General features: G+C 41.9%; 1 protein-coding gene across 1 annotated transcript; it reads right to left on the reverse strand.

The window, feature by feature from the left end:
- Nucleotides 1-1,201: 1,201 nt before the first annotated feature.
- hoxb9a (homeobox B9a) lies at nucleotides 1,202-7,485 on the reverse strand. Its single transcript, XM_052049788.1, has 2 exons — nucleotides 6,756-7,485; nucleotides 1,202-1,860 (listed from the first exon to the last, which is right to left on the reverse strand). Exons 1-2 carry the CDS (start codon nucleotides 7,357-7,359, stop codon nucleotides 1,625-1,627), a joined length of 840 nt encoding a protein of 279 aa, XP_051905748.1. The 5' UTR covers nucleotides 7,360-7,485; the 3' UTR covers nucleotides 1,202-1,624.
- Between the last annotated feature and the right edge of the window lie 3,238 nt (nucleotides 7,486-10,723).

Genomic DNA, 10,723 nt, shown 5'->3' on the forward strand with positions numbered 1-10,723 from the left:
AACTACTTTTCAGTGTCGGGGTAAACTTTAAATCAAATAACTGCAGAAGGATGACTGACTCGAGAAGAGATAGTTTAGACTCACAGATATTTAAAAAACGACAATATCAAAAGGAAATTAGGATTTTTGCTTGACGAGAGGACAAATTAGACCATTGAAGTCATTCTCAAAAAGACAAGTTACTCACTTTATGTACAATAAATTAGAAATATCACATTCTTAAACAGCTTTAATGTGTTTTTTTTTGCAAGCATTATCCTGTGGAAGTTTCGCCACTGACAAAGAGTGAACGAACATAGCAAATATAAGAGCGACTTGAGGCATGCGCAAACAATGTAAACATTTGAACCTGAATTATCGGATTTGACGCTGTGCGTCAAGTGTCTGGATAGAGCGCTTCACTTCGCAAAGACTTGTGGACAAGAGACTCGCCTCCAACGCCGATGTCTTGTTTATGGTCTGCTCATAAAACTGCCACCGCGCGCCATTTGAATACGACAACACTTCAAATATCATAAAACAAGATGACCTTCTAACGTGGCCTTTTTCATCAACTCTCCGATCAATAAAACTGTACATAAACCTAGTGTATGTTTTGTTGAATGATGTTGACATATACAGCCCCGAGCGATGACATTACCAGAAAAATAACGTTAATTCTGCGATTGAAAAAAAAATATTCTTGAAATGGATTGGCCCTTTCTTCAGTCCGATGTTGTATTTTTAAAGTACTGTACTTGCATAGCAGATGTTTATTTAGTGTATAAAAATAGAGCGCCTTTCTGAAAATGCAACAGCGACATTGAAAAGAGATTTTTTTTTCAGTGTGTGGTTCGTTTTGTATAATAGCATCGGAAATCAGCAACTAGTTTGGGGGGGGGGGTCGACAGCCCTTGTTCGTGGCCTGGGCAAACCAAAGACAGACGCATTGCCTCTGTGGCTCACAATAACAATGAAATCGTTTGAAATCTACCCCCACCCCACCACCACCACCGCTAATTTTTAATTTAAGGAAATGAGCGCCTGCCACATCGAATTAAGAACGCATCGATAATATTACATTTACAACAGCTTTTTAACTGCCCGGTGGTAAAAAAGATTTAACACTGTAAATCTGCTCATTACTAGGTCTAAACCGAGAATATGTTATCAGCGTGTGCCACCCGCTCCGTATTCATGGTATTAAAAACGGAAAATCCCCGTTATTCGTGACCTCGCGAATTCCTGCTTTCCGCACCTCGTGCGCCCGGTCGCGAGTGACACGACAGTAAATACAAAAAGTGCACGGACGAGTGTTACTCCGTTCAAGTCTAAAAACAAATCATCTCTGTCTATGAGGATAGTCCGTGTATACCCGTCAATTTCCCGAGAAGACGATAACTCGCAAATATACACATCATGCTTTCCAAACGCGATCGTCCGTAAAGCACACGTAACAAAACAAACGATCGGTCGTGTGGGTAAAATAGAATGGAATCAGCAGTAACGCGTTGGGGTTTTTTTTTTTCTTATTTCCTTTGAGGTTGCAGGTTATGTTACTATAGTCGAACAACGTAGACTGTATGAGCGTGCAAGTCCGTCTGTGTGGTATTTTCAGTGCGTGCACGCGCTCGCGTAAATCCCGTTAATCCTTGGGTTGATCCTTGCTCTGTTTCTTCATTTTCATCCTCCGGTTTTGGAACCAGATCTTGACTTGCCTCTCCGTCAGGTTGAGCGCTCTCGCCACCTCATGGCGCCGGTCGCGCGTCAGGTACATGTTGAACAGAAATTCCTTCTCCAGCTCCAGCGTCTGATATTTCGTATACGGGCACCGTTTCTTCCTGGAGGAGCGCGCGTGTAACCAATTGGCGGAGGGGTCGTCTGGAAGAAGGAGAAGTATACATAGTGTGCATTAAAAAAAAGTAAATAATCGATCCCAAATTCAAAATAAATAAACAACAACATCGTTTTGCTCTACCGTGCGTCATACATCGAATGTTGTCATCAAGGGTCACATTTCCGACAGAAGCATATCAGCGGCTGTTTCATTTGACACCGCTCATGGTTCACTGCGTCCAAACTGATGCCTCAATTAAACAGATATAGTCCCACGGTGCTTTTTAATGTCTTTCTTTCGATATCTCACCCCCGGCTTGTTATTTGCAAGAACCAGATTGCCTTTGCGGCGTGAAATGAATTCAGAATTTAAACAAAGCCAGCAGGAAATAAAAACGACAATATATTTCAACGCCACCCAGAGCAATCTGATAGCATATTTACGATAGGCGGTGACGTTTATATTTCTACACAAACGGGAATGCACACAACTATGCTTTGGAAATGTATGTTTTTGATGGTACTCCATATATTTTAGAGCACACAATTCCCAAAAGGCAATGTTAATACTGACATTGAACATTTTTTTTTTGTGCATGGTAAAAAATAAAATGCATGAATGACACTTTGTTATCTTAGAAAAGAGGAATGACTCCATACGTCTTAGTTAACCTGCACTGATCTGCAGTTTGCTTTCTCTTTTTTCCAAGTGAAACAAAACTCTCAATTTCCTTTTTAAATTTGATTGCAGTTCAACTTGACAATTATTCCTCTTATTTTGAAAGTACAAAAGTATTCTTGCTGCTGGAGGCTGTAAATTTCACCGGTGTGGGACAAATATAGGATATCTTATCTTATTTTAAAAGCAGCGAGGACAAACGTTCAAAACCAAAATATCAGTTTCACCTGTGAAGCCAAGTATAAGAGAGGAGTTTAACAATCCCGTCAAAATGTAACGTCAACACATCGCAGAGGAAAAAGTCAAGAGAGCCATCACGTCTTTGCCGCTCTTCATTTTTACCCAAGAATGAGTCCGTTGACCATCATGAGTTCACACGTCCTTAATACGCTGCGTAATCAATTTCCTCCAACATGGCCCAAATGTAAGGTATTGATTTCTTCTCAGGGAAAATAATGCCTAGTAGGGAGGTGAGCAGAAGATTGATGACGAGACCGGGGTGTGCTGTACTTGTGTCACTCGCTAAAGTGGGTGCTTTAAAGTCATGTATAATCGCTTCTAGAACAATTCATTACTGTTTAAGATTCGCCACAACCGTGGTTGTCGCTCGGGCTGACAGAATGCTCTTGAGGGCGGTGCACTACGGAGAGGATAGGAAAAGATTATGAGCATTGGAAAGAAGGCGGCCAGGGAGAATATGTGTGTTGGTCATCCACTCTTCCCGTCTTCTTGTAGCTGTTAACGAAAATGTCCGGCTGAGATGTGGTGTGGACAAACACAGAGATGGAAGGACTGATACTCCCATAAAGGAGACCACTATCGCCCGTGGCTGTGCAACATGAAAAATTCAATTGCTGACCAATGTGTCTTTTCCTGCCCGTGTCCACCATGATGAATGCAGCTTGCGTGGAAACATTGAGCCGGACGCCTATTGGATTAATATCGCATCCCCTCTCTCGCCTCTTTCTCCCTTCGCTTGCAATTTCACCCTAATAGTACCAGAAATTGACCCCTCATATATCCCAAGGCACGTTATTACATTTCTCTGTCGTATTTTATCCTTGCCTCCCCCCCACCCCCCACCCTCCTCTACACTTCACCCAACCACCAACAGCAGCACGCCAATTAATGGGGTTGTTCACCCTGTGATAACTTAATAAACTTCAGAGGTAATAATTTTCCCCAGCTCTGCCGGCAAACAGAAACAGCAGCGCAAAGATTTGAAGTGTAATATTGTAGTTTATTCTGGATGGTTGCCCAGCACCGCTAATGTGAAACTAATCTGTTGCGGGATGCTCAATTTAATTAGTGCGTTATATTGAAAGGTAGCTCTCTCCTTCTGGTCTATACTCTCCACATATAGTGGCCATTTTTAAAAAGTGTTATACCTTTGGGGAAATCACCAAACCTAGAGCTTGCCAATAAATACCAACGACGCAAAACTACAGGGGCTTCTCGGTTTATGACAGACTTCCTCTTCTGCGACGACGCTGATGCGATGTTTGAAGATGGGACGTGGGTTGAGTCTTCATTGCCTAGACTGTGCTAATGCTGAAGAAGTCTTCATTTCAGTATAGATTTGTATGAACGATACTTTGAGACCCTGAATCTAAAATAATCAGATCAAGAATAGTGACAGAAAATAGAACATTACCTTCCCTTTGCTTGTGATTGGCTTGCACACCGGAAAAACAAATTCATTACGCGCACCCTTCGTAACCGCAAAACAGTGTTAGCCAAAAATGGACTCTAACCAACATTTAACCTTTTCATACGCCCTGTAAAAGTGTTTTTTTTTTCCAGCAGGAAAAGTGATTAAGATTGCACAACTGTCTGCGCCTTATGTGTGGTGTTGTGTTATTTTGAGTTCAAGATGGCGCCGTGAGAGTGGCTGCCTTTTCAGCAGCTCCTATATTTTGTTCTTCTACTTCTTCTTGTCCTAACTTTGCTGCTGTGAATTGGGAATTTCTCCGTTGCGAGACTAATAAAGCTTTTCTTATCTTATCTTAACCTGACAAAATGATAAGATGTTCACTGTAGTAACCGCTGTCCCTAAAAGGGCTCATCAAAGATGCACTTGTTATACATTTGAAATTGCAAACATTAAAGAGGACCAAATGTTTACAAGGTATGCGTCTATCAAGTCCGTTTACATTTGAATGCACGCCGCCAAGCGGTCCAGCTGCTGGCAATTGCTACATACGCGACAGTAGTGGTGACTTACTTGCATTGCAAAAAGAAAGATAATAAGCATCTTCTCCTAAATGTCAACCCATTCCACAGACCAGGGCAAAACAGCCACAAGTTGACCATAGAGAGCTAGGCAGGGTACTGTGGGATGAATGTAGATGATTATATAGATATATAGATAGATTATATACATCAGATATGGACTACAGTATAGAAGCCTTTCAACATTGGCCGTTATGTACGTATACACACCAAGAGCGGAGCACATAACTGACACTCCTTTTGACATTGCACATTTGAATGGTTGAGCAGGCAGTGGGCCTCACATAGTCTATCATTCCAGGAGATATTTTTGGATCCACCAATAATAAGTCAACTTTGGAAAATAATGTAGAAAACTAAAACCAAGACATCTTTGACCTCCAACTGAAGTATTCGATGTTCAAAGTTCATGTTGGAGGCCAAACCCCAGAAGGAAGTTCAGTTAAAGTGCTGGATTAAAAGCATATGCAGACAGGGATTTAAAATCATCCGGCCTTCAAAAAGTATGACGCGTGATTCAGCGACCCGACTTTTCTTTGGTCAACCTCCCAATATTCAAGCACTCCAATTTATTTTTTTTTCATCCTGCCGCTTGGCCTCATTTGGTCACGGTGAGGTGGAGCTGATCTCACTGATGGGTGATATGAAGCATCCAAACTGACTTTGGCCGACAGGCTGCAGGTCCCCCATGGAGTGCTCATCATCACTCGCATTCAAACAACACGGACAATTTAGTGTCTTCACTTGACCGAACATGCATGTTTTGGGTTTTTTTTTAATGTGGGGAGGCCATTGCACCTGTGCATGTATCGAGGGAACATGCAAACTCAGCCAAGGTTTGAACCCCAAATGTCACAATTGAAGGCAGATGTGCTGTGAAATTAAGGAATTGCCCTTTTAACCCTTTCAGGGATAGCGGTTACTACAATGGATAGCGTATCATGTTGTCAGGTTATAGGGGCATGAAAGGGTTAAGGTACAGGATAAAACAGCATCACCACCACCACTACTAGAAGAAATAATTGCAATAACACTAACAATAATCATAATTAATGCAATAACCATAGAAAACATGACCTTCGAATTTCGAGTTTTAAATTTGTAATCCACATTCTATTTTTATAATCATGGACAAATGTTAATTTAGTAAATCAAAGAAAAAGTTTGGGATAAAGGAACAAATATTTTGAATAAAACTATTTCTTAACTACAGATGGAAACGATACGGTCTGGACTTTTGTTTACCGATCTTTATTTGCTTCTGTCTCAGTTTTAATATTGACATTTTCAATATAAGGTAAGGACGCCATCCTGTACAGAACAAAGGATGAGTTACGACATACAGTATTCGATCTGGTTTATTTGAAATAAATAAATTAATTAATTAAACTGACTTTTTTGTGATAGTGGTGAAAGACCTAATGCCCCTAGGGGACTTTTATTACTTTTTTTAATTTAGGGCCCTAAAATAAAAGAACTACATTGATAACTATATCGATGTAACGGCACGTGTTTGAAAGAGGACTAGAAAGGGTGAGTGAGAGAGGGGGGAGAGAAAGAGAGAGGGAGAGAGAGAGAGGCACACACACAAAGACAGAGAGAGAGAGAGAGAGAGAGAGAGATAACGAGACATTGCATAATGCGATGTGTAATAATAATAGAACTTAAACTGATTGTATTTTGAGAAGTCAGTACTTTCTATGGCTTATGAAGGTAGAGTTGATGAACGGCTCATCAATGTTTTGTCACTTTCTTTATAGGACGATATGTTAAGAAAATCACAAACATCAAACATAACATCAGTCAGAGTCTAATTTAGTTCAAATGTCGGACTGTTTCCAGAGGTCTGTGACACAGGACCAACTATCCTATCTTGGTCTTAGCTGTAATAGTTCGACAGCGCAAAGTGGCTTTGCCTCCCCCAGGTCTTTGTTCTTGTTTTACAGCAGCATTAAAAGTATTTACAATCCCTCTCCCCAATCATCGCGTGTCTTTTGTCAAAGTGCCATTTCCTGCCCGAACAACTTACTTTGATCTAGGCCCTCTTTGTCTTCGCTCCCTTCGCAAGAGTCGTTATTTTCTCCGAAAGCCACACCGGGCATCGCGGCGGGCGGAGCCGCCGATCGGTACTCCAGGATGTAAGTAGCGCTCTCCAGCTGGTTCTGTCCGCCGATTTTGTTTGGGGTCTCCACGCCGGGACGGCCGGGCTGGGGCTCCAGTTTGACCTGGCCGCTCTGACCCTGGCCCGGGAAGCAGTCGGACCCGCGCGGCGGCGCGCATTCCAGCCACGAGCGGAGGTAGCGAGTGTCCGTGGAAGGGACGTGCTGTGTCGGTATGTACGGGTGGTAGACCGTCGGAAGACCGCTCGCCCCATGGTGGTGCGGACTGAATGGACTCCAGGGTGATGAGAAGAGCGGGGGCTTTGGCTGGAAGCTGCACGACGGATATGACTCGGGGAGCGGATGCTCCGGTGGTGCCGCCGAGCCGGGCTGTCTTCCGCCCGCTGCAGCGGCGGCCGAGCTGGAGCCGGAAAACTGGACGTTGGGAAAATGAGCCGGGGCCGGGAGTTCATCGCTTTCTTGACTTATGATGGAGTCCACGTAATAGTTGCTCAGAGTCCCAGAAATAGACATTCTCGGACATTCTCTGGGAAAACACTACGACTTCACTTAAATGGAGAACAAGAAGATAGACATGTGGAGATTTTTCCTCTTTCCCTCTTCTCCTCATCTGCCCTTTGCTACTTCGCCTCTCTCTCTCTCTCTCTCTCTCTCTCTCTGACAACCCCCCCCCCCCCACCGCTGCCCCCCTTCTCTGCCTCTCCCGCCCCCTTCTTTCTTTCGAAGCAAGTTGCTCGCTTGTGAAACAAGTGTTGCAGCCTTCATTCTCAGAGAAACCGATTGGCCATTGACGACAAAGGGTTAAAGCTTCGATGGTGCGTAAATCAAGCCCTCTCACCCCCCCCCCCCTCACCCAGCTAATAGAACCCCTTCTCGAATCCTGCATAGATGTCCATGTTTAGATCGTGTACCAGTTCCTCTTTGGCGTCTATGCACGCACGGTGGATATCTAAATTCGTGAAGCCTTTTGACGAGTGGGGATTACAGTGGAAAAAGGCGATTTTTTTCACAATACATTGTCCTGTTACGTTTTTTCCCCCATTCGTTTGTATCCAAAGCAAACCACATTCACTCACAATTTCCGGTTGACTCTCTCACGAATCTGATTTGACGTTAGAGTGGACTGCAGAATCAAGCTTTTTTTTTTTTACCAAAACACTTTTTTTTCTTCCCACGAAGCAATTCACACATGTACATGTTTCCCGTTTCCGCGTCTGCATGACAAAATCCCTCTGCCATTGTTTTATTGGCGCTTTAAGAGTCATTTTTTTGTTAACGAGCACCATTAAGACAGTCCACGCGGTCATGCCCTTGCCTTTGCCGGCAACACGCACTTCTTCAACTATTTTTTTTAAGTGCGTTTAAGCCATAATAAAATTCATGGCGATTGCTTAAGGTTTTATAGTGCTGATATATGACTTGCTCTAGTGCAGACTGTAAACACTACTGGGATTGTTGCAGCCTTATTTCTTGCTCGGGAAAAGTGCACATCTCATTCAGCGGTCAGGCTGCTCCGAGTGAACACCTCTTGGGTGTGGGATGTCCGAGGGAGTCCTCGTCATATCAACTTCCCCGGTGGAACGGAATAAAACGCCCGCTGACTCAAGGCCAGGAGTCACGTTGAAGGGATGTAATTCCGTACTTTGTTGTTTAAGAGATGAAGGCCCAACAACAGATCGGAGAAGTGGGACGACTTGATTCTGGACTTCCTGCATGCTGACTTCTTATCAAAGGACAATGTAAGGCTTGTTTTTTTTTTTTCAAAATGATCCCAATGTTGAACTCTGGACAGGTTACTAATCAGTCTAATAAATCTAATGTATGGCTTTCATTACCCAAATGTGAGCTCCGCATATCTCGTTAGACCATCACGGTTATTAATTATTATTTTTGAGGATGCATTAGATAAGCTTTCAGAGCTGCAGTGGGGAGATTATGAAGATCGAAGAGGGCACGCACGGTTTGGAAAAGCGGCAGTAGAGACCACAAATGTGGCGTTGGGCTCCTTAAATTGTGGTTTTGAGCCCCACGTTTTGGTTAAAATTGAATTCGTTGCATACATCTGTCCATCTGATTTCACAGTCAATAATTCCACCTCAAGTAGATAGCTGCCTAAGAGCTAAACTCTCACGAAATTCGAAGACATTTTTGTCCTTAATATGTGGTAATTACTGTAAATCTTGTTTTCGGAGTCAGGAAGGGATATTGCCATCTTATATAGGCCAACGGGAAAAAACATGTCGGGCCAAAATATACGACATAATGACACGTTAGTTTGCTACACCGCTATCCAAAAGAAACTGTTTTCTTTATCGTCAGCATACGATCTTTCCGCTTCCATCGTGATGATGATCTTGGTCCACATTTAAATATGAACGCCTTCCTCCAAGTTACGTTGATCTTGCACATTCAAATTTTCTTGAAATTGGAGTGCGCGGGAGTGTTTTTTGTTGTTGTTATTTGTATTATTTTATTATTATTACGATCCTGCTGCTGATATGCTCTCTTGGTTCCCTCACATATTTGATTAAACTCTTGATCAATTAATAAAAGTAACTACAATATGCTTTCATCTGAGGATTTCAAATAAAAAAAAGGAAAGTTATGACAGTTAAAAAAAATAAAATGAAAAAATTGTGTAAAAATGTCTTTTTGCGCGCTTTACATTTTTATTTTTCCAATATGCAAGCCAATTAGACAATCTGCTGCTGTTTGTATACGTCATTTTGGAAATAATTCACCCGACGCATTATTTTACACACACACACACACACACACACACACACACACACACACACACACACACACACACACTATCACACACACTCACACACAATAGACAAATTTAAAAAAAAACAGCAGTTTCATTTTTAAAAAATGATGTGTTTAAAAAAACCTGCATTTCAGTTTTATTATGAATATTTCAAATTGGCACACTTCGAATATAATTGGAAAATGAATTTAAATACTTGCAGTTTTCAGAAAATTGTAATATTCCTGCGTGCAGGCCTAATATCAAAACGTGGAATTCGTTGAATCCACCGTTTAAGAACGAAGGCAGCATTAAAAATATGAGTGCAATTTACATTTCGGCATTTTAAAACAACGGATCACGTCTTCAAAGTACATTTTACTATTGTGAACGTTCAGGGGGGAAATGCTGTTTGAATTGGACTTTAGCAATCACATTTCGCAAATTTCGAGGCGTCTCCTTTATTTGAACCGCAGTAAAAATAAATGCCACACAAGTATAATGAAAGACAAATATAGAAATGACACAGGTTTTCAAAACGGAAATACTAACAGGCTCTATCCACAATAACAATTCTCGCCTTTATCCCGACGCGCTCGAACGTAACGTCTTTCCGCGGCTTCACGTTCAATTTAAATGTTCAATTTTTTTCATGTGAGGTCCACTTAGATCCACAAGTGGCGGTTTTAGTGTTCGATATTATGAAAATGAGAAACAAACAAGATATATAAAACGTGAACATGCTCTAAAAAGAATCAACAAACTGAACCCATTCAGTTAAAGCAAAAACAAAACAAAAACAAAGCCAGCTGCTTGCTGCGTTATTTCTCCGGAGCAAGAAGTGTCCATCTTTGTCGCTTCCTTGATCATGCCCTTTTTTTATTTGATTATTATTTTATGACAAAGTTGAAACGTCGAACAAACTTGTTTCATTGACTTTGTGTTTCAAAACGGGTTCATCAATTTATTGTGGCTGTAATAATATGATGATTCTATTTTCGTTATCTGGTTCACAGTCATAACGGCTGACTAATGGGACCCCGAACTGCAATGTGGCCTGGAACAAAAATGAGTAGGAAAACCCTGCAATCATACAAACATGCGTGCACTAACGTAAACACACAC

This window comes from Hippocampus zosterae, chromosome 17 (assembly GCF_025434085.1).
Source record: "Hippocampus zosterae strain Florida chromosome 17, ASM2543408v3, whole genome shotgun sequence".
Taxonomy (NCBI): domain Eukaryota; kingdom Metazoa; phylum Chordata; class Actinopteri; order Syngnathiformes; family Syngnathidae; genus Hippocampus; species Hippocampus zosterae.

What these genes read in the sequence shown, in the direction of transcription:
- hoxb9a (XM_052049788.1), bottom strand. Translation starts at nt 7,359, where the DNA reads ATGTCTATTTCTGGGACTCTGAGCAACTATTACGTGGACTCCATCATA. An exon ending in CAAAGAGGGCCTAGATCAAA is followed by an intron (nt 1,861 to 6,755) that starts GTAAGTTGTTCG and finishes TCCTTCTTCCAG; the next exon opens with ACGACCCCTCCGCCAATTGG.